This window comes from Crocodylus porosus, unplaced genomic scaffold (genome assembly GCF_001723895.1).
Source record: "Crocodylus porosus isolate Cpor-Errol unplaced genomic scaffold, CroPor_comp1, whole genome shotgun sequence".
Lineage (NCBI taxonomy): Eukaryota > Metazoa > Chordata > Crocodylia > Crocodylidae > Crocodylus > Crocodylus porosus.
The window spans coordinates 1,264,701-1,292,564 of record NW_017728914.1 but is presented as its reverse complement, the minus strand read 5'-3'; the positions used below and the strand labels follow the sequence as shown (position 1 = coordinate 1,292,564).

General features: G+C 45.5%; 1 protein-coding gene across 2 annotated transcripts in view; it reads right to left on the bottom strand.

The window, feature by feature from the left end:
• Positions 1 to 27,864, bottom strand: part of PSD2 (pleckstrin and Sec7 domain containing 2) — a 201,261-nt gene that overhangs the window by 24,566 nt on the left and 148,831 nt on the right. For both annotated transcript variants that reach the window (XM_019534783.1, XM_019534784.1), the window contains 4 exons: positions 22,523 to 22,612; positions 19,580 to 19,623; positions 13,958 to 14,148; positions 9,537 to 9,607 (listed from right to left, as the gene is read on the bottom strand). In XM_019534783.1, coding sequence (XP_019390328.1) covers positions 9,537 to 9,607; positions 13,958 to 14,148; positions 19,580 to 19,623; positions 22,523 to 22,612 — 396 coding nt within the window. The remainder of the gene's footprint in view (positions 1 to 9,536; positions 9,608 to 13,957; positions 14,149 to 19,579; positions 19,624 to 22,522; positions 22,613 to 27,864) is intronic.

The window sequence follows — 27,864 nt, the reverse complement described above, 5'->3', positions numbered from 1 at the left end:
AACCATACACTAAAAGTCAAACACCTACTATAACATATTTTAATTTAGTTATGAAAAATATTTTTGTCCTGACTTGTGTTTGCATTGTATATATAGAGGTGATTGCATAAGAACTCAAAATAAACTTTTAGTCTTGTATATTGTGTGGGGGTGTGTGTGTATGGTATGTGTGTGTGATTGGGTGTTGGGGGAGTGTGGGTGTATGTATGGTATGGTGTGGGGTGTGAGGAAGGGTTCGGGGGGGTGTGGGGACTCCCCCTATACTTCCCCCATGCTGAAGCAGCAGCAGGCGGGGTGCTCAGGGCAGAGGTGCCTAGTGGGGCGCAGCTCCAACCAGCACTGCACATCACGGCCTCCCCAGGGCTGTCTGTATTGCTAGCACTCTCTGCCACTCGTGTGCAGCCCCTGCATTCACTGGGCATGGGAGGGAAGCCCCAGGCACTGGAGCTGCCTGCCTTCCTTCCCCCAAAGGAAGGAGCTTGGGGCTTCCCTCCCCTGCCTCACAGCCCCAGTGAGGAAAGCAGCCAGCTCCGGTGCCTGGGGCTTCCCTTCTGTGCCTGGCAAGTGCAGAGGCTGCAAGTGAGTGGCAGGGAGTGCCCCTTGCCACAATGTACAGTGCTAGCCAGAGCCACGCCCTGCTGGGCATCTGTGCCCTGAGCATCCTACCTGCTGCTGGTGCTGCTACCACCTTCTGGGGCTGCACACCATGGGGAAGTGTGTGTGTGGGGGGATCCCCACACCTCCCATACTCCCTCCCACCCACATGCTGCCCAGCCAAGCTCTATGCTGCCACCACCCACCTGGGCATGGGCTCCATAGTCCCAGCCCCAGCTCCACACTCTATGCTTCTGCCCGAGCCCCACCCCCACCTCTTTCCTACTTGTTGACTGGAGCAAGTGGGAGAGCAAGAGAAGAAGGTGATCAGGAACAATCAGCATGGATTCACCAAGGGCAAGTCATGCCTGATGACCCTGGTTGCCTTCTATGATGAAGTGACTGCTCTGTGGATGCAGAGAGATGGGTGGATGTGGTGTACCATGATTTTATCAAGGCTTTTAATATGGTCTCCCACAACATTCTCACAGGCAAGCTAAGGAAGTATGGGTTGGATGAATGGACTGTAAGGTGGATAGAAAACTGGCTGAAGCATTGGGCTTATGGGGTAGTAATCAATGGCTCAATGTCTAGATGGCTGTCAGTATCAAGTAGAGTGCTCCAGGGCTTGGTCCTGGGGCCAGTTTTGTTCACTGTGTTCCTCAACGACCTGAAAGATGCCTTGAAGTGCACCCTCAGCAAGTCTGCAAAGGACACCAAGCTGGGGGGAGCAGTGTATATGCTGAAGCATAGGGCTAGGATTCAGAGACACCTAGATAAATTGGAGGATTGGGCCATAAGGACTTTCATGAGGTACAACAAAGACAAGGGCAAAGTCCTGCACTTAGGACAGAATAATCCCATGCACCAGTACAGGCTGGGGACTCAGTGGCTGGGCAACAGCTCTGCAGAAAAGGACCTGGGGGTTACAGTGGACAATAAGCTGAATTTGAGCCAGCCGTGTGCCCTTGGTGCCAAGATAGTTAATGGCATCCTTGGCTGCATTGGTAGGTGTGTTGCCAGCAGATCTAGGAAAGTGATTATTCCCCTATATTCAGCACTGGTGAGGCCACATCTGGAGTACTGTGTCCAGTTTTAGGTCCCCCACTACAGAAAGGATGTGGACCAATTGGAGAGAGTCCAGCAGAGGGCAACAAAAATGGTTCATGGACTGGTGAACATGACTTAGGAGGATAGGCTGAGAGAACTGGACTCATTTAGTCTACAGAAGAGAAGATTGAGGGGAGATTTAATAGCAGCCTTCACCTACCTAAAGCGGGTTTCAAAAGAGCTTGACTTTCATTGGTGGCAGACATCAGAACAAGGAACAATGGTCTCAAGTTGCAATAAGGGAAGTTTAGCTTAGACAGTAGGAAGAATGTTCTTACTAGGAGGGTAGTAAAACACAGGAACAGGTTACCCAGAGAGGTGGTGGAAGCTCCATCCTTGGAGGTTTTCCAAACCTGGCTAGACAAAGCTTTGCCTGGGATGATCTACTTGGGGATGGTTCTGCTTTGAGCAGGAGGTTGGACTATATGACCTCCTGGCATTCCTTCTAACTCTAATTTCCTATGATTCTATAAGACCATTCTAGCCTGACACCATTTACTTAAAAACAAAACACAACCACCCCCCCAAAAAAAACAAAAACCAAAACCCCTACCACATAGTCTGCTAACACAAAGCACAAGTGATCATTTGGTTAATTTAATGTTATCACTCCTAGCTCAACCACCCTACATAATTAATTTCCTACCTGGCAATTAAAAAAATTTAATCACTCCTAGAAAGTTAACAGTTTTCTCCCAGTAAGTTGGCAAAATTGTGTGTGTTTCCCCTCTTTAATTCTTTTTCCATAGCTTATCCCTCCAACCCTGGATCATTGCAGTCTGTGTTCTTCAGGAAGACTATAGCACAACTTGCCTTTAAGCAGCTGGGGCAACCCCTTGTGGCCAAGCTTGTCCCGTTTTGTACAACTCTTGCCTCCTTGGCTCAATACAGACACTCTGATTTAAGGTGAACCAGGAAGGAGTTTGGGACAAGACTTTCATAAACCACTTTGACCTAAATCAGTTATGTTTGATACTACATTCAACCATGTTTATCTTTAAAATGTTTCAGCCATTTTGAAACTGATTTATTTGCACTGAACTTCTATTCTGTTACAGGTTTAAACCAGTTTCTGATCACTTAAATTGGTTTATGTGCAAGTTCTGTCCCTAGCCCCAGAGTACCACTCTGCTGCCTCACCAGCCACGCTTTGATGATAAAGAAGGGATATATAAGTCTGGGGGCTGCCCTTCAGAACACCAGAGTGAGCTTTGGCTGCTTCACTCCACCCTGCTCATCAGTGGGCTCTCAGCTCCGTGCCTGGAGCAGGACACCTCTTCTTATTTTGCCTGCTTATGCCACTTGCTTAATTCTCTAGGCTCTAGCCCCTTGACACAGAATTTCTCTGGGATTCAGCCTGACCTCTTCTCTCTGCACCAGGCCTCTGGCTGTACCTCAGTCTGTGGGGTCCTTTTTGTCCTACTTTGATCCACTGGGCCTCAAGACCACAGTCCAAAATGCAGGGAGCCTCACTAAGGCCTCCTGTCTCCCCTTTAGCTACTTCCAATTTTCATAGATGGCACTGTTCACTGGATTCTTAGCCCTACCTTGATTCCCTGGGTCTAAGCCCTCAATTAAAATGTTATGTGACTCACTGGTGCCCCACTGTGACCTGTCTATTGGTCCCACTGGGGTTCTTTCTCTCACTAGCCCATCTGACCATTGGTCTCACCTGGGGTCTAAGTCCACAACTCTAAGGACAGAGTGCCTTCCCTTGCACTCCCACCATGGTCACCTGCTTCCATTTTACCATGCCCATGCCTTGTAGCTTTCAACACACAAGCTAAGTATTTTGCTGGAACAGTTTCTTTAAACCCTTCTGGGTCTCTGTATCCCAGTAAACTCCCTTTCCTTATCAGCTGGCTCTTCCAACCCTCCAAAATACCTGAGTTTGCTTGTGTTTCCCTCTCCAGCAGCCTGGGCCTACAGGTCTTCCCTCTGGCCCAGGAGTCGGGCTTCTAGTATCCCAGGCTCCACTCCTCTAGCTGGGCACAGAGGTTTCCTTTCTGCCCATTACTCAGGCTGCTCTCATCTGCTGCAGTCTGCTCAGCTGCCCTTCAACTACTATCAGCTATGTGCTTGCTTAGAGCAGTACCCCTGCAGCTTATTGCAAGGCACCTTGCCCCAGTGGTTGCTTGCACCTCTGTGACTTCTGCTTTTATTTCCCTTGGCTCCTTAATTTTTTGCATCTGTCCCTTACTCAGCTGCCCACAAAACACTGCAGTCCTTGCCTGCTGCTCTTTCCCTCTTAAAGTAAAAGAAGCCCTTGACCCTGGTTACAGGAATTCAACTACTATGAATCTATGGAGTGCACGAGTTGTTGTTCTTTAAGTTCTGTTCAAGTTTCTGCCACACTTTCTCTTCTTCCCCAAGCTAGCTACTTCCAACCACACATTTGTTAAGATAAACTTCTATCATTGGTATAAACAATCTGTATTTTCACGTGCAAACAGTATGGTCACTACTAAAATCCTTACTGCATTGGAGCCCCACATTAGCTTGGATGGATGCCTGTACTGCATTGTTCTTGATCGTCCTTGCCACTGAAGTGACACACATTCTAATGAATCCCTTGCTTCTGGCTTCTCCTTGCATCCAAAGCCACTCAGGCTTTAATTTTTCCTGAATACATCTTCCTGTGACATGCCACATACATATCGAGCCACTTAACATGGGCTTGGTTCATTTAATATGGAAAGAAGTAGTGCAGAATTAAAAAACTGACATGCTCTGACTTTCCCTGTGTGCCACAATGCCTCAGAAGGACTCTCATCGGTGAACACATACATGACACAGCAAGCGGATTTGAGACATTGGGTCTTCTAGCAAAGTAAATGTAAAACAAACATGTCTTTGCTTGATAACAATGACACTATGCATTTGAATCATGGCATCATTTTAACAATTTCAAAGTACTTCTAGAAACATCAGTGATTTAGCACAGGGGCAATGCATAGGGGATGCACACAGGTGCACATATACCCCCTGAGCATGGTGGTGCACCCACTTCAAAAAGCCCACTGGCCACTGCTGATGCTTGATCGGTTGCTCACCATCCCGCTGCCAACAGTGCCAGCAGTGGCTGCGGGAGCTCCCCTGCCTACCACTGCTGTGCTCCTGCCGCCGCTGCCATGCCCCCAGCCACCAGGGGCATGTGCCATTCATAATTTGGCAGGATATAGCACTAGAGTTGTTTGGAAGTGTGAATTTCCATTCCATGGAAAAGTTTAGCAGAAGGCAGGGCCAGGTGGCATCTTGGAGACTCTACAAATACGTAGAAATAAAAACAATCCCATTGAGGATGCCACTGAAATTTGACAAGATCTGGTGAAATATTTTTACTTTTATGAAATGCTAATTTTCAAGGGAATACTCTTCTTTTGAAAGGTTTTCACCAGCTCTGCTCAGAGCCTGGCAAAACTAAACCCTTCTGCCTCATGTCAACCCTGAGCTTGCATCATGATCCCCATTTTACAGGAACTGGAGACATGAAGAGGTTCAGTGACATAACCAAGGTGAAGCCTGGGGGGCCAATAGGAGAATTGGCATCTCCTGAAACACAACTTAATGTTCTCACCCTGGGCAATGCTTCCTAGGATTTGGATGCATATATCTGTGGCAGGTTGCTGGGCTTTGCCTGACTCTCCAGGCTTAGGAAACCGTGAATGCGATTGGTGGGGCAAAACCCACCAATCAGAGACAGGCAGGGGAGGAGAGTCTGCTCTACTCTGGGTGGGCTTATTTGGGAACTGGACTTAACTGGGAACTGCAACTGCAGCCCCCCAGTTGGTTCATTTTTAATCCAGAGGTGGAGCCCCAGAAGGAGATATAAGCCATTGTGTGCCGAGCATGTGGCACAGTCGGCAAAGGATGAAAAAGAAGAAAGAGGTCCCAGGGCCAAGAAGAGCTGGGAGAGCTGCTCACTGGGCATATCTGGCTGCCCAGAAGAGCCCTAGAGATTCCACCACTGGATGGAAGCAGTGGATGGTGCAGGCATCACTGCAAGAAGGGTCCGCGAGGGACCCAGACCCAGGGAGCTGCAGCGAGGCAGCTCGGGTCTCTAACCCCGGCGTAAGGCTGGGCATGGGAGCCAGCACTACCATGGGGTGAGTCATTGTGGGGCAGAAGGCCTTGGAGAAGGAGGGACTGGGTGATCTGGGACCTATCCCCTTCAGTGGGTCCGCAAGGGCCCCAGGAGTGGATCCCCAGCGTGGGGAGCAGTATTCGGAGTGGCACAGCCCTGGGCATGCATGAGGCAGCCCAGGCCCGCAACTCCTGAGAAAGATTGAGCCACTGGGACATGTGAGCAAGTCATGCCACTCCTCTGAGGCCTGGAAGTGAGCTCTCCCCTGGAGAAACATTAGCCAGGCCAGGGCAGCTTATGGACATCCTCCACCCAGCTCCTTGGGACAGGCGAGTCAGTGGGGCAATGGGTCTCCCACTGGGGACTGACACTCAGGGGAAGGTAAACTCAATAAAGAGGCAGGAGGAAGCAACCCTCTAAAAGGAGGGGGACCACTAGAGAACTCTTGTGCCTCATGTTTTGGAGTATTTTCCTGATTGTTTGATATGCACTATGCATGTGTGGGATGTTTATTAACTGTTAACTGTATGCCTTGTTTTTCAGAATGCCATTTCTTGTTGTACTCACTAGGGCGGTGTGAAATGGCACTGTTCTGTTTCAACTCGCGTTTCAGCATTTCGGCGGAACAGCATTTTGTTCTGAATTTCGTTTTGATTCAAAACCATTGTTCCATTTCATTTAATTGAAACCGTACTGCTGTTTTGATGCTGTTTCGACATTTTGCCCTTAGGCTATAATGGGGAAGCTCAAAAAAGCCAATAGCTTTGTCATTTCTGGCTTGATTTGAATGACACAAGAATGGTAGGTAGCCCCTTGGGGGGGCATGAAGCCTGCCATGTTTCAAAGATATAGGTGTAGGAGTTTCATGGGAACTACACCTCAAAGTCTTGAAAGCAAAACTCATGTCATGTGTATGTGTTAAGCCACAATGGTGGGGTCAAAACTGCAGGCCTCCTAGGCCCTTCTGTGGCCACGAAGCCTGCCAGCTGTCAAGGAGATCGGTGCAGGGGGAGTTTGGGTTGTGGGGCCCTGAACCTCCAGCTGCTGACAGGCAAAACTGGAACACACAGCTCACTCAGCTGACACCAAGGCAGAAAGCAGGGCAGTTCAAACAATGCTGTCTTTTATGTAGCTTTTCCATCCATCCCCCAGAGCACTGGGATTGGAAGAGACCTCAGGGAAGGATGACAGTCACTGGCCAGCTACACAGTCAATTATGAGAGCACTCCTTCCCCCCACTTCCCCTTCCTTCTCGTTACTTTAGTTTCTGTTTCCCTGCAGGCAAGCCCGACTTGAGCTTTGAAACTTGAAACGTTTAAAAAATTTTGAAATGTTTCAGCTTGCCTTGTTTTGGTTCAAGGCTGTTTCAAGGCTCTTTGTTTCATTTCGATTTCGCTGTTTCAAGCTTGAAACGAGTCGAAACAGGGTCAAAATGAAACTGATGGCAAAATTTCGCACAGCCCTAATACCTGTTCATACCATTTGGGACTGTTGTGCTTACCTGCTTGCATTTGGGTATGTATACAGTTATGGTTATATTTACTTCTAACCTGTAAATACTCACCTTACTTCACTACTTCTTTTTATATATATATATATATACACATATATATGTGTGTGTGTGTGTGTGTGTGTGTGCGCGCGCGCGCGCGCGCACATAATTTGTACCTGGTTGAGACACTGCTTTCTGTTTCTTCTCTATTGAGACACGATAGGTGGAAGGGAACTGTGAGTAGACTGCAGTTTCCACCCCCTGCACGTGTGCCCTGGTGGCTTTCCCCTTCCGTTGGTGAGGGGGGACACTGACTTTGGGGACACCCAGGTTACATATTGTTCAAGACTAGCTGCCTGGTTGTCCAGGGTCAGGTTGACTGTGATACCCAGGATGCTGTGGCTCAGTGGTCCATTTCTAATAATAATACTATGTTGCATTTAAACAAACACTAATATTCTTTTAAAGTATAACCAACGAAGAAACTATATGCAATGCAGCTACCTCTGGGGTGAAACAAGCAGCTCTCAGACAACACATGGCAAGTTAGTTTAAAAATGAAGAACAATTGGATTAGGGAATCATAAATAAGTGGATTCCATTTCCCTTGTTGGGATATGGCCAGGACATTGTGGTTAATACTGCAGCTCTTAAGAAAATGCCATAGGATCTTTCTGAGAACTACAGACAGCTTGCGCCTCAGCTTTTCCATGCTTTTCAAAAACATCTTCACCAGCATTATAATTCTTGGCACTAAACATGGGTACATGGAAATAAGACAATATTGCTCACTTCCAACTTGTGGTGGTATCTACATGTTAGAATTTTCCTACCCAAGAACTGACCCAGCCTGACTCTTCAAGATCTGCTTTTGTCACAGCGTAAGATGGCATGCATGTAAAACTCCAGACTAGCTAAGAGCAACCCATAACATAAATTTAGATTAACTCATGCCAGATTTCCAAGAGCCTCATCACATACCTCATAGGATCTGACAAAACACAGCAATCATGAGGGTGTGATCAGGGTTCTGAGTCATAGCTCCATGCTGCCCTGAGGAAGCTTTATGCTGCTCTTGTATAATCCACTATTTGCTTGCTCTTGCTGCTGTGGAGATACTAATGCAGTACACGCAAACATCTACCTACAGGAAGTGCTGCTCCAGCAAGGTGAGTTCAGTGGGTTACTGTACAGCACATGCTGCTAATGTAGTTCAGTCCTAGTTCAGTGGGTTATGTTCCTGTACAATGAATGCAAGGAGGGCAGACTTGGACAGACCTTGCTGTAGGATATGTAAGAGTCTAGTAAAGTCCTTTCACCTGGGAGCTTTTCAGTTGGAATCACAACAACCTGAAGACCATTTAGCACAGTATCATCCAAATGGCCTCAGAGGCAGAAAGGTGAAGGCTACAACTGACAGTATATGTGAACACCATATCAGGGCATCTAAAACTGATCTTCTCATCTAGTTTTCACCTTTGCCTCCATGGGGAACTGTTAATTTGGGGTTATATTAAGTAGAGTTAGTTTTGGCCATGTTAGAACTGGCAGCATCTTTAGGAAATATGGCGCTATGTTATTATAAAAAACCCTCAGGATACTGCCAGGAAGGAAGCAGACAGATACCATAGTATCCATCATTATTATGGACCCAACTCAGAAAGGTATTTTAGCATGTATCTAATTTTAAGCATATAAGTTCCTCTCTTGAGGTCAACAGGACTAGTTAGGCTCAGGTAAATTATTGCAGTATAGAATAACAGTACAAGACAAGCCCAGTTTGACTCTCCATCCATCTCAACTTTGTGGGACTATAAAATATAGCATGGCTCTGTAATGTCCTATCTCACCAATTCTGGATTACTTTCAGTGACAGAGCCTCAGCCATCTCTGTTAAAATCCTGGTAATTTTAGGTCTGACATTCTTTTTTTTTAGCCTTACACCATTGCTACTTATGAGTTACTCTTTTGAGGCTGTGAATAGTTCCCTTCTGTATATCCTGACAATTAAGTTATTCATGAAAGATGATCATGTTCTCCATCCCAAGTCATAGATTTGGTTATATATCACTCCTTGTGGGTTCCTATGCAGGAGTCCCACAGAAGCCAATGGTGGCATCATGAGTGTGGATCCAGAATGAATGTCTCATTCTCTAATATCTGCAACAGTTCATGAGCACTTTGCAATGCAGAAGCATTACTCCTTTGGAGGTAGCATAAAAGAGCTAAAACCAGCATAGGACAGGTCATTTTTACCTTTTGTAAATAAAGAATGGTCCCTTTAAGCACAGCATAAAATTTCTTCCACCCTCTTCTTCCTCTGGGAGCTAAAAAGAAGAAAACCAATTTGTTATACTTTCCTGCTTATGACACTACTACTTGGTTTTCACAGTTTGGAAGAAGACAATACATCACCATTATGAAAACCCACCACAGATATCCCCCGACTAAACCAAAGGTTTCTCAGGTCCAGTATATTGGGCTTCTACCCATATTAACTAGGGAATCTGAACCACTTAAGCATCCAACACCCAACTGACATTCAAAAATGAGGTGAACCATTCAAGTGCAAGACCCCTTAGGCCTTCACCTGAAGTCCAGGTGACCTCTTGATTTTCATTATTTCTCATTCTTGCTTAGCCTGACATCCATACCTAGAATTAGAAAAGTCTAAGTGGTGGGTGTTTTTGTGGGAAACTTCACTTCAGCTAAGCAAACTGGATATCACAGGGAACACCCTGTTCTAGAGAGATTTGTAGGCTAAAGGCTCTGAAAATTCAGATGGGCTTTGGGTATGCAGGCAAACTGATGAGTATCTACACAAACAGGCCAGACCACTAAATTTTTCAATCTGAAATTCGCTCAACATTTGTAAGTGAGGGAAATGTGTTTTGCTTATAGATCTTTGGATGAACTCCTGGCCTTATGGCTTAAAATCTGGGTAAAGCAGATGGCCAGGTTCAGCTGGAGGCATGTCTGGTACCTGCTGTCACAGACCCAAATGCTGCATGCTAGGCTGAATCTCTAAATCCCAGTTTATACCTTACTGTTCTGCTCAGTGGGCTTTGTGGGCTTTCTAGCTGCAATCTCTAGCAATTGCTGCTGACAGTGATACTCATGCATGCTAGACTGAGGAGCAGCAATGCCTCTGTTCCAGATAACCGCACGTCCTTTGTCTGTGATGCATGAACTGGTGGGCATAGCTGCCAGCATGTTTTTGTGGCAATCCCTAAGGATTTCTGTAACTCTTAGAGGATCAAATCCAGATGGAAAGAAATTGGAGGCAGATAAGGAGTCACAGAGACTCCCAGCCCTCCTTGCTTTGTTTGGTTATACACCCAAACTAGCACATTCTCATTACTGCAATGTCCAGGTGTTAAGTTAATGCTTGGCACCAATTTAGCCCTTTTTGTGCTTGCTCTCAAGGTATTTTGCAGGGAGGGAGAGGTCATTAGATCTATTTAATGTATAAGGAAACATGGAAGCAGAGAGGTTTATGTGACTCACCCAGCAGCATGGAGCATCTGGCGCAAGATAATGGCAGAGAAAGGAATGGGATGCCAGGCTCCTGATCCCAAGCCTAGTGCCCTATCAGCTGTGCCCTGTTATCTTACCCAGTCTGTCTCTGTTGTCTCTTTTGAGTTGGGACAAGGTGAAAATACTGTAGCTTAGGTATTGGCTGGTGTTAGTACTAGAGAGGAGAAAGGAAAGCAGTAATTCAGCCAGGTGCTTCAGGCTGGGGAAATGACTGCTCCTTAGAAGCCTGGTTCATTTTCTTCCAGGGTAAGGGTATGAGATATATCACAACCTCCATATGCTTGCTGCATGGATCAAGTGACTGTGTATGTCATGGGTAAGGCAGCTGAGGTCTTCCCTTGTTCCTTCAAACATATAGTGATAGGCGCTTAAGCAACCAGCTCTCCCTGCAGCCATCTCTATAGCAATGTATGGTACTGCAGAGGGGACAGTCCACCATGGGCAGGCAAAGAAGAAAGATGCTAAGGCACTGATGGGAGAGGCTGACAAAAGTACCCTTATGCTTACTTAGAGACTGCCAAGAGAAGGGAGACCTTGGGCCATAACCTTATGTATTCATGGGCTTCAGTGACTGGGCCATCCATCTCCATTAACAAAAAAAATCCTCAAAGGTTTTACTAATCATTGGTAATTAAACAACAGTTTCCAAATATATTTTCCATTATCTTTCCTGTACTCCCAGTTGGCATCAATGTTACTTAGCACCCTGTCACTAGTGGATCTTGTGCATGTACAATGTGATGGCAGAATGTGAATGAGCAAAAGCCTCAGACTTGAGGTCTATATCCAGATTTTCTTCAACTTTGGCATCTTTGGATCTGGATGAGCCCTTTAAAGAAGAAGGATCTAGAGCTGAACTTCCCCTATAGCTCAGAGTGCTGGGCTGCAATGTCTTGGTTAAGTCTAGAATAGAAATGGGGACCAGCAATTAAACTTTGACTTTCCGAAGTCTGTGGGGATATGCCTGCAGTGATTTGGTTAAGACCTACTTCTTTAATAGAAGTGTTTGGGTCTCTGTTGTGTCACACAAGGGTGAATCTACATGTGCAATTAACGTGCCTGAATTTTCTGTGCAGAAAATTCAGGCTCATTAAAGCTCTCCCAGTGCACGTCTACACATGTGCCCCCATCAGCAGCAAATTGAGTCTGACAGGAGCAGCCCATTCCAGCCTCCCTGGGGTGCCAGTCCTAGGCTGGCAGGGGGCATTGGGGCTTAGCCCTCAGCTCCAGAGGGTGGGGGACAGGGAGGGCAGAGATTGAGACCCTTCCCAATCTCCTCATGGCTGGGAGGTAGCTGCCCCACAGCCAGGACAGATCTCCTACCCACATGAAGATTAAAACAGGTCCCAGTCTCCACATGGCTGGCAGGCAGCATCCCATTGAGCCAGGACAGCTCTCTGTACCCCCGTGGTCCCCCTGCTGTCTAAGCTGACTGGGAGCAATTTGCTCCCAGTCAGCATCTACATGTGTACTACTGTGCATTAGTTAATGTATCTACAGGTTCTAGAAAACGGTGCATAGGACTAATATACTACACACACATTGCTGCACATGCGTAGATGGTGATGCTTTGCTGTATGTTAGATTAGTCTAATGCTCAGTAAAGTGTCTTGTGTAAACACACCCATAGGCTGAATCCAGATGAACAGGGGCTTGTGTTCTGTGGCGCCACAAACTTGTTTGTGACACCACAAACTGCAGGTAGGTAACATTAAAATGTGCTGCTGACTGCAAGTTGGAAGCATGGGGCCAAAATTTGCTACTGGGAAATTCCAGTAGCAAATAAAAAGTAGTAAGAAAAATATAGCATGGCCCATGCAACAGGAGTATCCACCCAAAGACATGGGGGCTTAATCGTCAAGGGAGATGCTCTGGCTATGTGCCAGAGCATCTCCACTCCTTCAGTTGTGCCCTGGCTCCTCCAGCATGCCAGAAACTAGGAGGAGCTGGGCATGGGCAGTTTTCCTGAAGCAGGACAATTTGTTCCTGTGCAAAACACACATATAGAAGCATGTGCTGCAGCAAAAAGTAGTAGCACAAATTTGTGCTGCTGCTATTTTTGTCACTGCACATTGGGATGTGGCCATAGGGTGCAGATACGTAACACATTTACACCAAGGTACTTTGCCTTTATACCAGTTTAAATGTGGAGCAGACAAACCATATAAAGCTCTACACTAAAAATCACTGTGATTCAGTTTGAAGTTGCCCATAAAAAACTATAGCACCACACTCCAATTTAAGTTACACTGATATAAATGCCTTCTTTCTACAGCTGTAGAGAATCTGACTGACTATCCTGGAGCAACTCTTTGCTCAAGTTCCCCCCACTCCCCTACCATCTAGAGGCAACATGCAGTCATTGGGTCTCTTCTTTCTGGCTTTGCTGCCTGGTACACTGGTATACTAAACTAATGTAAATTGTGTGGATGTCAAAATGTTGTGTGTCTGTAACTTTAGTCCTGGGTCTAAGCTTCCCCATGGGGAAGTACCAAAAGAAAAGGGCCCTTGCTCCATTTGGAGCACTACATGCGCTCCATCCATTATTCAGCTAGGTCTGCAGGTATTTCCCCCTCTCCAAGCTCCTGGGCCAAGACTGCTCTTGTGGCTAGGTCTGTAGATGGGGGGGGGGGCGTTTCCAGGGGAAAAGTCTTCAGTCCTCCTGTCCCCATGTGGAGCCAATGAGATCTCTCACTTTGTGTTGTCACCACTTTTGGTAATTAAAACAAACATTCTGTTTGCTAGAAATCAGGTGGGGAAATAACTAAGTTAGATGGCAGAGTTCAATATATGCCAGGGAGAAAGAACCTATGTAAAGCATCATTACAGGATGATGTATCACGCCACCTTCAAAATAGGGTTTTAAGTTCTGCATGTGTCTTGTACTGCATTTTTCCAATAAGGCAAAAATCACTCAAAAGGGAATAGCAAGGGTCAAAATTACCAACCTTGCAAACCATGTCTTTACCTACAGTCTTCTATGACTCTTGCTAGCTGCTTTTACCCAGGCGTGTGCCTGATGCTATACATACTTTTTTTACTGCAGGTTCTGATCAAATCAGTTTTCTCTTCCATACATGTCCTTTAGTGGCATGTCAGGCCAGATTCTGAACTTCTCTTTTTAGTGTCTTAACACATACTTCTCTTTCCATCCATGTCAGCGTGGGTTTTCCGTGTGAGGACACCGTGCTTGTAGGTAATAGCATTCAGCGCTTGGGGAATGTCCAGGAAAGGATTGCTGCCATCTATGATCCTTGTCACTTTCTTCGCACTGGCTCCAAATTTGTCATCCACAAGTTCCGATAGTGATTTTCTCAATTCGTCTTCATCACTTGGAAACAAATCCAGAGAATAATACACTGGACAAAGATCATGTGATTTTGAAAATACAGGTAACAGGCCATGCATTAACTGTCCTTGATGTGAGTGAATTACTTATTACAGAGGTGGTGGAATAATAAAACAAGTCATTATTTTATTTTATTTTTAAATAATGCTAACCTAGGAAATATAATGCATGCTGTCAAATTCCCCACTCATAAGCACAGTTGAAGTCCTGTCAACTCAAAAGGCATTGCACTGAGCATAACTGCAAACTGGACAGTCTGTGACTGTCCTCATTATAGCTTTGTGACAATACTTAAACAAAGGAGGTGCTAGGCTGGAAATTGGTGACTTTTTGGGCAAAGTGCCAAAAACACCTGCAAACCTGACTTGTAAGTTGTTGGCATGCCAGAAGTGGATGGCGGAGGAGCCACAGGGGCCTGATCCTTGTTGTGGCAGTGCAGACCTAGCTCCTTTCCCACTGTCTGCCCCAAGGCATGAGTACACCTGTCGCCAGCAATGAGCCAGGCCAGGGCTTCGTGGACCCTGGTGTAGCTATTTGCAGCCTTCTAGCTGCTTGCCACAGCCAACACAGGCCTGGGGCAGACACTTACTCGCTGCCACAGAGCCCAGGCTTCTTGCAGCAGGCAGTGGAGAAACTGCAAGCAGCTGCACCAGCGTCTGTGGAGCCCTGACCTGGCTCACTGCTGGCAGTGGGTGCATGTGTGCCTTGAGATGGATGGAGGGGAACAGGCTGGAGCTGCACTGCCACAACAAGGATTGTGCCCCTCACAGCTCCGTTGCTGTCCACCCTGAGGCATGCGTATCAAGCAAACTGCTTTTGCATGCCTCACACTGGCACGTGTGCCAAGGGTTGCCTTCCCCTGGGCTAGACATTATCAAACATGTGTCAGGCTGGAATGCTATTCCTAGCCATGTAGTCCTGCATGTGTGGGTGACTACATGTATAGGCTGAGCATATGCAGTGGTAAAAAAATGGAGGAGAAAAACCATATATACCCCTCATACTTCTCTCCAAGAATTCAGTGGCTAGGATGTTAACCCCGTAATGCAAACGGTGCAGAGTTGGTTCAAACCTAGGTCTCTCTGATGTCTTAACAGAGCACTCTAATGAACATGTCATGGGCAGATATCAGCCCAGCCCTCTTCTAGTGCTCCTTTTCGAGCTGGGTGATATGTGGGAGATATGTGGGCATAAGAGGAGCCAGAGTATGCATGACTCTATGAGGTGGCTGCTGGTCTGGCAGGATGGGAACCTGAGTTCTAGTTGGCCCTTGCTTCCTGTGACAAAGAAGGTACCCCCTGCTCTGCCCTTTGTTTATTTTCCCCATGGACTGTATTAGCAGCTCAGCTTCAAAAGGAGCGTTGGAGAAAGAAGTAGATAATGGCTGTCCTATGACATGGTGTCTAGAGTACTCTGTTGGCTTGTCAGTCAGGAAGACCAAGTTCAAGCCCCCTTTAGGGGACAGGGTGGAAAGAAAAAACCCCACAGCTTCCAAGGTGACTGTCATAGAAATTCAGCTATGGAGGGGAAAGGCACATCCATCCAGCCCTTTTCCACTCTTGGTGCTAAGTTGGGTAGTCATGTTTTTTGCTTTTGGGCCTCTCAGGCCACTATGTGTTCACAAGAGGTGTGCATATGTGCCTTGACTACAACTATGAATGCCCAGTCTGAACAATTAGTCACATACAGTTGTTCATGTGTGCAGGTCAATATGTCCAGAAATAGAACGCCAAACTGTGTAAGTGCCATTTTTGACACTTAGAAGACCAAAAATGCCATATAGATCCCTAAATCTGGATACTTAGATAACTAGGAAGGAAACAGATTTCCAGGTATTGTTTTACCCCTGATTCTTTCAGGAGCAGTTCTCCAATATTACCCAGGTTTAGAGGGTTGTGTTGTCTGTCTCCTACTTTTTAAAATAGGTGTAATGCTAAGTACACAAGTGTAAACCTTCCACCTGTCTGGGTTTTTTTCTTAGCTGGTTTGGATAAAGTAAGAATGAACTGAAACTCTAAACAAAACTTTACTGCAGTTCATGGCTGACAAACCAGGAGCAGGAAGCAACAGTATTTCTGCAGACAGCTTCAGTGCATGAAGTTAAAACTACCAAAGTCCCCTGCCTCCACAGCTTTGGTGCTTCAAAGAAACATCCAAACAGATGGTGACCTCCTCCACTTCAGCTGTTTGAAATAGAACTCGCTGGAAAACGCTAATTATTTTGAAAGAATCTGAATGTCACTTTTGCTACATTCCCCTGTCTGTCTCTGAACCTCTGGATGTTGGGTTCCTGGAAAGCCTGCCTGTCTGATGGCAATTAAGCTCCCTTATAGGGCAGGACAGCTGTGGATCCTGAGCCCACAGCCTTCTTACAAAGACTTGCCTTCCGCATGTTGGGGTTGTGTGTAAGGCCGGCCCATCCTACTCTGAAGAACCTGTGGCTGCAAGGCGTGCCGCAGCCAAGAGGCCCTCTGTGGCCATGAACACTTCAAATCAGTGCCACAGCAAGGGGGGTGGGGTGGTTGCCACCACTCTGTGATGCCGCCATTGTCACTGGCTTTATGTCCAGCCATTTGCCACCTCCTGCGCCCTGCTTTTTTGCATCAGGGGCTCCAAAACTAAATCTTGCAGGGGGCCCCAAAAATTGTGGGCCAGCCCTGGTTGTGTGTCTGGGTGTGACAGTGTTATTTCAGCCTATTACAGACTTTTTGGAGAGGGGACTATTTAGGGGGCAGGGCAGTAAGGGTGGCAGATGACTATGGGGAGGTGACAAATGGGAGACAGATCTGACGATAGTGGGGGGTGGTGTTATTTGCCTCACTGGTAGGAATGAGGAGGAAGCAGACAGCCTGGCATGGGGTCTGCTTAGCCCATGTGAGTATGGGCTCAAAACCTGTCTATGCTACCACACCAGGAACTCCTTGTTCCATGCAGTATTTGTCTCAGTGCAGAGAAGGCAAGAGATCTCTCATGTTACAGCCAGCCTCCCTGTAATAAAGCAAGAAACCCTGCAGCAAGGCAACATCCACCTCACCTTCCTCCCAGATCAAAGACTGACACAAAGGAGGAACAAAGGGGAGTGCATGGAAATGGGAGGATGGGTGGAGAAGAAAGACCTCAGAAAAACCAGTGTAATCCAATTGGGAGCTGAACTGTTCTAGCATTTGGCATTTCCCCATGCAGGGGCTCTTTCCCAATGTCTGCTGTGTGGGTGAAAGGTTCCACCTCCCAAAAGCTGGGTGTTTTGCAACAATTGTATAATCACCTGACTCCTCCTGTATTCAGCTGAACCAGCTGCACTCTCTCTGAACTCCCTTATATAAATTTTCTTACCAGATGCCAGTGCATTTCAGCTGCCTTAGTGGCGCTGGATGGCTCCCTCTAGTGACTAACTTTTGGTAATATTCTCGGTTCCTTTCTGTTGAACATGGTATGCTAGTCGAGGCCAATCTTTCTGGCAGATGTGCCACAAATAAGCCCTGCACCTTCCCCAGGTGCCACTCCAATTCCTTTCCCTTACCTAATCAGCTGCTCTGCTGTCTGCTTCCTGCCCTGTGCTCCATGTAGGAGAGGCAAGGATTTTTGTGAGATTTTTTAATTGGATCAACTGTATTGTTGGGAGAGGGCTTTTTGCCATATTAGCGATATACCTCTACATTTTCTGACTGAGATGGCAGATCAAACAAGAGTTTGCTTACCAGGCAACATTCCTTTGCATTCCTATTTTCCAGCTGCATTATTTGACTGCATCATACCATAGGTTCCCCAAATCAACCAACTCTGTACACTGTAATGGGCCAGAGGACATTGTGCTGAAGGAGGATTAGTAGCTGTACAATTTTTTCCTGAGTTACCCTCTGGTGGTTCTTGACAGAATATCCTTCCAAACTTGTATTTAGCGGTTAATCACGGGACAATGTGATCATCTTCACTGAGAGAGGGCGCTGCACACTTCACTCCAAACTGCACAGAAGTTATGGCCTGACTGCTGGCAGTTCAATACACTCAGTTCACATCAAAGTCAACAGAAACTGCATGTGCTAAGAACTTCTGGAAGTCTGGCCACAAGTGCATAACTGCAGGAGGCAGCTGGCAAGGCAAAGGGAAGTAGACAGAGGCCAAACAGTTACCAGAGCCTAGTAAATTTATGAACTGGATTATATGACATGGTTGCTTGAAACAGCAGGGGGCTAGACTCGATAACCCAGAAAGCCCCTTGCAGTGCCACGTTCCTTTGACTAGATGTAAACGAACTGTTGTCTGAAGATGGTCCCCCAAAAGCATAGAGATTTGTTTGCTGACCTTTAAAGTCCCACCCGTACAAGAAGTTTCCCACAAGACAAATTATGTATCCATGTTGAGGTCCATAGAAGTCAATGGGGCTTGCCTTGCACACTCAGACCACAAGTGGGCTTAATTTATAAAGGAATAAAATTTAAAATAGAGAAATGAAGCAGAGCTTGGGTATGGGTGTTGCAAAATGTATTATAATTTATATTAATCATATACAGCATGTTATTAACATATGTACTATATGGTCATCATGGGTGGTGTGATTATGGTATTAACTGTTTTGAGATTTATCATCACAGTTAGTTAAACTGCATCCAATTCCTACCTGGGTATACATCAGGAAAATAACTCCAGGTGCCTCAATTGGTGGGGACTGAAGCTTATTTCCAAATGGAGAAGCTTCTGTGGTGTGACTGCAATATAAACCAAGCTCACATGGAAGAGAATATAATTCTGAGTGACTAACATAATCCTCAGATTTAGAGCTTCTCTGATCAAAGACCACCCATATTAAAGTGTTTGGAAAGTAGGTGGCACATGGTGGGTACTGTTCCAAATCACTCAGTCACTCAAGTAATCACCCCCTTTACATGAGACCTCCTGCAGAAACAACAGCACAGGCATCTACTCCTAGTGAGCATCATCTAGGCACTTGGATGCTGATGGATTCCTTTTGCAGGTTTCTGATACATAAATAAATCTAACCATGGGAAGGGGCAGTGTTCGAGTACCCAGGGATTTGACAGGTACATTTCAAAGCTGAAAAGGAAATGTTTGTATTACTGAGTAGCTAAAAAATCAGACCTTGGTCCTTCAGGATGGCAGTCACCTCTTCATTGGAGATGCTCGAGCAAGGGTGTGTGCTTGTGAGTGGGTGAAATGTATTGCTGTGTAGAGTTGGGCAAGCTCATTGCCTGAACTGCCACCTATGCCCTCCACTGGCTGAGTGCACGGGGTTTAATTTCAGAGGCAAAGTTCCTTGTTGGAGCATTTCCAGAGCCAGCCTGTGTTAATGATGCACTTTCCTGACTCTTCCTGGGCTAAATACTGGTGCTGTCTACAGCTATTACAGAAATGATAGTGCCTCTGGAGTTAGATAATACTTAGAAGTGATACTTACATTGCCCACTCCAGCTTCTCATTTTTTATTGAGTTATACAGCGTCTGAAACAAGAACATAATATTAGCCCTTAGCATGTCCTCCAAGAACTTAGTCCTTTCTGTAGAAACCTGCTGTATACTACCTCTGTGCCACAAGACGGTCTCAGTGAGCTGCCCAAGTACTAACTTGTTCCTGGACAGCTGTTTGAAATATTGGAGCAGCCAACTATTGTAACAGAAAGGCATAAGAGTGAGGGTCACTCTGGATTCATGCTCTAAGTGAACACCTGGCCATTTGAGTGGGGAACAGGAATCAGGGTGTGGTTGGCTATAGAAACTGGCATGTCCTAACCACTCTTGCCTGTGGGGGGCAAAAGGCCTAAACAGACCTTTGGCCTGCCTCTCCCAAATGACAAGGGCAGAACTGTAGACTTGGTCTGGTGAAGGAAGAAGTCCTGAGCAAAGTTAGATGCATAGCAGGTGTAGGGATCTCTGCTGCACATCTCAACAGCGAAACCATGCAGGTCAGCCCTGCCTTCCAGTCAGAGCCTAAAGGCTCTGAATAGGCTCTGTGACTCGGAGCTGCTCCTGGGTGAATTCCTGCCTCCCCAAAGGTTGTCAGTGGCTTTGCCACCTCAAGGCAAAGTGCAGAGAGGGATATTTGAAATGACCCAATAGTAAGTGATGAACACCTAGCACAGAGTGAAGATGGCAGAGCCCAGACCATCACATGTATTAAGCCCCTGCATGTTTCAAAATGGCCGTTGGGACACTTTATCTAAAGCTCATTTGACAAGGTTCAGATAAAGTGGTCCTGTGGCCATTTTGAAATGCATGGGGGCTTAACACACATGACAGTGAGGCAAAATGTTCCAATTAGAACATGGAGCAGACTCAATTAATCGAGTCTACTCTGATGCATTCTAATTAGAACATGTACAATCATGCCCATAGGCACCCTGGATGACTCCATGTTTAAATGTCTAAGTCTGCTACCCATCCACAAAGTGGGCATGTGTAGGCTACAGATATTACCATGAATGCTCAGTCTGCTTGACTACGTAGTTGTCACATGTGTAGGGCTACATGTCCAGGAACAGTATACCCATGGATGCATAAGTACTCTGTATACATCTCAAAATGGCTACTTAGATGACAAGGAAAAAATAAAATGCCACTCTTTGAGAACTGGCTTAGGGCAATGAAGTTTAACACCTGAAACTAGGCTCCAGAAGCAGGTGACCTACATTCTGCTTTTGGTGTTTGACGTTGGGCAGTTCTCTGTGATTCAGGTTCCCAGTGTGTGAAATGGGACAGTGGGGTCTGACTACCTTACTGGGGTGCTGAGAGGTCTAAATACCTAAGGTTTGCATATACCATGCCAGAAGCTTTGATGGAATTAAGGCAGTAGTTCTCAATCTTTTTTAGACTGAAGGCATCCTCAGAAAATGCCAGATGGTAGTTTTTATTTGTTTTTTGACTACAGAAAAATAACACAGCAATTCTGTTGCAAAGAATTTGGAAAGACTACAACAGGTCATGATGTCATATGTGAAATTTCTGGGTTTCTCTTGTAAATCATGTTTATACACTTAACAGCGCTAGCATTGTGCAGTGCCCTGCAACACCCTTGAAAGCATCTCAGGGCAGTCCAGGCTCTCATTCTTGGGCTGAACCTAGTAAAATATGTGGCCTCTAGAGGGCACCTGGAAATGTTCCTTCTGGCCATCATACTTGAAACTGCAATCACAGAGCTAGCTGGCTTTCGTTCCCCAGCAACTTCTGTGCAAAAGTACTCCATTTCAGGCTGCTAACATTTTTGCAACAGATAATAATGTTGGTTGGGTTAATTTATCTGAAACAGAGAAAGTGTTCATTGTAGTATGTATAACCTTTTCCCTGCAACTGCATGTGTTGTGTTTAACCAAGATGGAGGTGTATGGAGGGAATGGTGCATCTGCGGGCTGGTTGTATTCATTTGGGTGTATTGTTCTGTGCTCAGATGCATGGTGATGAGAGTCTGATAACTACAAAAACAGAGTTATGCTTTGGTAGCTTATGAGGAGGGAAAGGAGTCAACTAGTATGAATAAAAATTGTGCAGGGAACAGACCTTCAGTGACTCATTCTAACAGGCCAAAGTGTTTCAAGCTTTAGATACTGGAGCTGATAACATTTTTTTTCTAGTGGAATAGTTTTCCAATGGAAAATACTACTAATTTGATTGTATTAGAATATTCCTTGGGAATGTGCCCATTTTGTGGAAAATGTTATGGAAACAAAATGGTATGCCTACTTGCCAGATCATCAGCAGGTGAGAGGGCTGGGCTATCTAGCTTCCCTCACCCCCAATGGCTGGTCAGCTGTATCTGTAGGGAGGTATGGATTTGGGGGAGTTGGTCTACCAGACTGAGAGTGAAGTGGTAGCTGGACAGTCCCAAGTTTTCAAAAAATATGTTGCTTCTTCCAATATAGAATTTTTCAAACTACTTTTTCTGCAGAAAATGTCACATTTCTGCCATCTCTTTTGATTCAGGGCAATATTCTTTAAAAAATCCAGCATTTTCTGGGGAACAGAAAAACTGGTATGTGCTCAGCTCAGTTTAAGGCATAGTTGTTTTAGTTGTGAGGGCTATAAAGTTTGAAAACATCCTGAAAGTAAAACATATAAATGGTACATGGAGCCTGGATGGAGGGCCTGGTTAAGATGGCTCTTGCAGTTATTTCTCTGTGGTTCGGTAGCAAGGATATTTTGATTAGGAGTCTGAACAACTGTGACACTGAGCTGCTGTGTGAGCTTTCCTCTCTGGCTTCTGTTGTCCATCTGAACTTTTGGTTACCTAAAGTGTAAATTCTTCATTCTCTGCCTATGTACAGCTCCTAGCACAATAGAGCCTATCTCTAAGTTGGGACTTTTAGGTGTTACCATAAGACGTCATTCCTCTCTCTTTATATCACATTACCTTCAGCAAATCCTTTGCAAAGTCTTTTCCATTGTTTAAGCCATCCAGGTTTGCTATAAATTGCTGGCATGACATCTTCTTTCCAATATTCTGTAATACACAGTAGTAGATCATTAAATCCTAGACAGTTTTTCGTTTAATCAAACAATTTTTAAAGAACAGATTTGAGAGATTTATTTGAAGGGAGCTGGGTCTGACCCAACAGCGCAAAGCTTAATGCTCAGGAATGCTGTGTTTCTTCCATTATATTTAAATCTTGCTGGGCTCACTACTCTGGTGCCTGGTATTTGAAATCTGAACTTTGATGCAGTATCTTAAATAGCTTCTTTCATTATAAAGGGCCGAGCCAAAAGCCTATTGAATGAGAGGTAATTTTTGCAAAGGAAAGTGGGCATTAAGGCCCATCATCCCAATGTGGTGAGTAGCACTGATCTTTTGGCCCTGATGGAAATGAGTAAGGGGCAGGGCAATGAGAAATCTGGACTATTGTTTTCATCCTCTGGTGGCACTAAGAACCTGCAGCATTTCTGGTGAGAATTATCAGACAATGCAAAGGTTGTGGCTATGTAAGATCTTCTGTTATTGAGATCTAGCAATGTGGAATACAACAGGCTTTGTTGAAAGATTCAGGCAGGCTAGCCCCAGTGACTGAGGCTCCTACATAGACTAATAGGGCTGTCTGCTGTGGTTAGCCTGTGCTGTTTTTCAGCAATGTATTCCATCTGGAAAATGAAAAAACACAAAGTTTATTGTTCAGAAGCAATGACAAGGATGATGACTGGCTGGGTGAAATCTGTGTGTCCCCCTTCGGAAGGACTAGGTTAATCAATGTAGAAAGATGAGTCCCTGGATTTAAGTCAATGTTGGCCAAAGAGAAAAATCTCTAAGAACAAACAAATATGTCATCAAAAATGCTCTCCCAATGCAATCAAATCCAGGGAGCAGCCCCCAGGCACTTGTTTTTGAATTAAGCACTTGAATGTAATGCAAGCTCATAAAACAATAGCAAATTAAGAAGCTAACTGGGAACTTGTTGACTCCCTGGAGGTATTCATCTCTGTGCATGGCATTCAAAGCTCCACAGCTGTCACTGCTTCCAGCTCTGAGCCCCTTTTGTCCACAGCATTATGTAGTACCATGTGGGCAGGCTTTGGGATTAACATGTCTAGTTTCGCCCCTTGCTGTCTCATTAACTGCAGCTGAATTGAGGACATATTTCTCTTTTAGCTCCTCTGGTTGTTGGTGCCACATTTGAATGACTCTGTCTGATATTCCTAATTATGCGTACTATCAATACTAGGTTTTGGATTAGTTGGTACCCCAGGGAGATCACAGAAGAGAGAAGTAAAGTACTGTAACAAATCTGCAGCCTCCTAGGACATTGCTGTCATCATTGTGCTGAACACCACAACCGTACAGACTCCCATAGCAGTCATAGGAATGCATCTTATATCCTCTTGTTCCAAAGCATGTGCCTGTGTTGTCAATCATGGGTTCCTAAAATTAGGCTCCTAAGTACATAAAACTCAACTAAAAAAGACTTGATTCCCAGAAAGCTTAGAGCCCAGCAGCAGCAGCTGCTCATGTTTAAGGTAATACTGAAAAACTGAGTTCTTATTTAGGAGCTTAAATTTAGACTCATATTCTAACAATCATGGCTCCAGGCCTCTGCTTGCTTGTTCTAATGGACTTCTAATAGTACAGGAGATAACAAAAGTTAAGCGGTGCTGTTTTTGTTGAGCAGAGGGCAGTGGGAGGCACACACATGTGCTTGGTGGTGAGTTAGTGGGTTAGAAACAGCCACTGGAACAAATGTGTGGATGGAGGTATGGAAAAAAAGAGGAAACAGAAAGAGAGAGAGAGGAAGAGAGAGACAGGGGCATAATACTGATGAACTTCCAGGAGAGGGCAATGTTATTGGTGGCCCTGAAATATTGAATACCTGCGCACAGGGAGGACAGGAGTGTAGGCAGTACACTTGTTGAGTCAGCTAAGGGTATTCATGTTACAGTTCTTTGTGCTTCCTCTTGTACAATGAACATTTCTTAGCCAAGACGAAGCCTGTAGCAGCATTGAGGAAAGCAGTCATTTCTTGAGCTACTGAAGAGGATGAAATCATACATCTATTCCTATTTTCACAACAAAAAATGCTCTGTAGGAACCTAGGGCAGGCTCCTGGCAACATTAATTGGCATGGACTGGCTGTTTGAACTCCTCCACTATAATGGGCTAGATTCAGTCCAGGTGTTAGCAGGCTTTAGCAAAAGTTGTGCTTGCTTATGGCAGGTCTGAACTTGGTCTGTCTCTCTGGGTTCCTAATCCTGCTTCATGTGTATAATGAAATAAATGAAACTACCTTCCTGAATTAGGTCCTCCATGTAAGTAATTGCTTACACAGTTTAGAGAAACACATATGAGAGGAAGAGAATACTGGAGGCCTGTCGCACAGCCAAGTGTGGATCATAACTAGGAGAAAGGAAATTTCACCCAATCCTACATGTTCCTGGACCTGAAGAGGGAGAGCGAAAAATCACTTGAAGTTGACGACTTAGTTCTATACAGAGCATAGCTATGAACCCAATATATGTTGCAATAGCTAGTTAGCTATATCATGTCTGAATCTGCTCTTACATATTCAGTGGAGTGCTATTCATTCTGGTGTAAGTAGAATAAGTCCCAAGCTGGTTTCTTGGGACAGCTTGGATAATTATGTGCCCTTCCACAAAGAGCTGATCAATCTAAGATGCCATGACCAAGATGAGATCAAGTATCAGTTGCTCCTTCCTTCCCTAGGTGATGTGGGCCATGTGTAGGGGTCTACCCAACTCGAGTAGGCGGACAGATGATTTTGCGGGCAGATCACAGGCTCAGCCACCATTTTCACAGGCTTATTGTGGTGCCCCCCATCTCTGATTGGGCAAAGGGTCCTAGTGGCCCTTCCCTCCACTGCTGATTGGTGTAGAAGGCTGGCTGTCATGCAGCCCAGCCCCCTGCTGCTAATTGGTGGAGGGGGGCAGGGCTGCATGATTAGCAGCCCTCTCAGCAATCAGCAGCAAAGGGCAGGGGTGGCAGCCATCTTTCCTGCTCACCTTCATGCTGGCAGCCCACTTTGTGCCAGGCTGCACGGCTGGGAGGACTGCTGGCTCCTACTGAGGAGCCAGCATTTTATTTTTAGGTTGTTTTTTTTTGGTGGGGGGTTCCCCATGGATTTTGTGGAGGTTGCCCAATTTCACAGTTTCTGCACAATCCACACAATCATGATTTGAGTAGGTCCCTAGCTATGAGCCTGCTGTACAACCTCTTGCTAAGGAGATTGGGTCTCATTCATCATTAGGTGGCTCAACACAAGAACAAGAAATAAGCAAAAGAACTGGTCCACTGGCGGATCAGCAAAGGTGTATTCTGGCCCCAGTTTGGAAAGTTCTTTGCTCAGAAGAAAAACGAGGCAATTGAGACATAGCTAGGAGCTGAATATAAAGATGCTCCTGCTAAGCAGTGCCCCCTCTCTTCTTATCTCTGTTTGGTCTTATGGCAGACAAGTTTTAAAGTGAGGAGGCCTAAAACTAACCAACACATCATCTGGAAAAGGAGGGTCTTACTATATTTCCTGTAGTTTGAAATCTTTTCTCAAGGTGCGTTCACCTTGAGAGGCTTCTTATTTCACACAGTTTGATTTCTTAGCACTCCTAGATGCTGCTTGGGTTCAGGGAGCTCCAGGGGAGAACATTCTTGGATCAGAGTGGTTTTTATGAATCTCTGCCTGGCAAGACTATCACAAAAGTACATGAGGCAGGTGTCTGGCAATGCATGCTATAGAAGTTGTACCCTGACCTCTCATCCATGTGGTACTGTGGGGTCTTCTGCCCCTGCTGGCACTGCGGCACCTATAATGTGCCATCCCTTCCTAGCAACAGCTGCAGTTTCTGTGGACCTGGTGGGCTTGCCTCAGTGTTGAAACTGAATCAGAAGACGTCATGGAACAACATGCCTTCCTTGGCTTTTCCCAAAATGCTCCAGGCAATCAGTGGAGCAACACCAATTTACTTCAGCCAAACATCTGGCCTGTATGGTTTTTTGCCTCTGTAAAGCAGTAATGGGTCATTTTGCCTTCCCATTTTATAGATGAAGAAACTCAAATACTTAGAAGAGACCTAGGTTGTTGGGAAACTGGCAGAAGAGTGGGGGATAGATCTCACATCACTTGCCTGCCAGCCCAGGGCCAAGTACAATGGGCATTATAGGTTACTTACAGATGTTAAAAATAAAACCAAAAATGCACTTTATTGGAAGAAGCAGCACCTTAGTTCAAGCAGGTTCTGCAGTGTCTGTATAAATCAGGCACTTCAGCAGGGCTTTTTGGCAGTTTTGTCTAAAATTGATCCAATCAACTATTAGATAAAAGAGCCAAAAAAGCTCCCCTAAAGTGCCTGATCTATACAGACATTGGGAGGGCCTGGTCTAACTAACGCAACGCCTCTTTTGGGCATGCGCTGACTTTGGCATGTTAGTGCACCAAGTTTAAAGTGCCGAGTTTTTTGTTTTGTTTTTTTAAACATCCATAAGCAACCATGTCTCATCTGCAACAGAACTCCTGGCTAGAAACCTGTGTTGTCCCCTTGGCCTTCTAGAATGCAAAATGGAAGATGATGAATGAGAGTGGGGAAACTGAGCAGTGCAATCATACTAATTAACTAACTATGGACTAAATATATGCATAAGTCTACTGTGAGGGATTATAGGGAAATGGTTTCTCCATGGGAAATCAGTGGGGTCTTCACCAAAATTAATGCTTCTAAGGAGGAGGTATGGAACAGTTCTGGAAATACAGACCCACAGAAGGTCCCTAGCACCATAAGGCTTGCAGGAATTTCTATGCCACTACTTGTGTAGCTGAAGGGGACAGGGATGGGTAGATGCTTTCCCAGTGGACCTATGGAAAAGTGCAGGGAAAGTGGAGTCCATAGATGTTATTTCAACCTGAAGGCTATAGTTAGCCATGACTGACTGACTCTGCTGATGTGGGGGTTCCAGTCCTTGGAGAATTTATAAGTATGAACGCTTCACATGAGCTTTATGCTAGAGACAAGATGCAGCCTAAAGACCAGCTGAGATTTAGCCACAAAGCTTGAAATGAACAAAGAGTCTGAAACTCGGCATCTTCTCTACTTGTTTTACACCAATGTGACTCCACTGAGTTCAATGGAGTTACTCCACAGTGGGTGCACCTACACGAGATGCTACATCACCGTAATGATGCACTATGGCGATGTAGCTTGTTGCTATGGTTACGCAGTGTCAGCAGGAACAAACCGTGACACCAACATTACATTGCCATAACAATG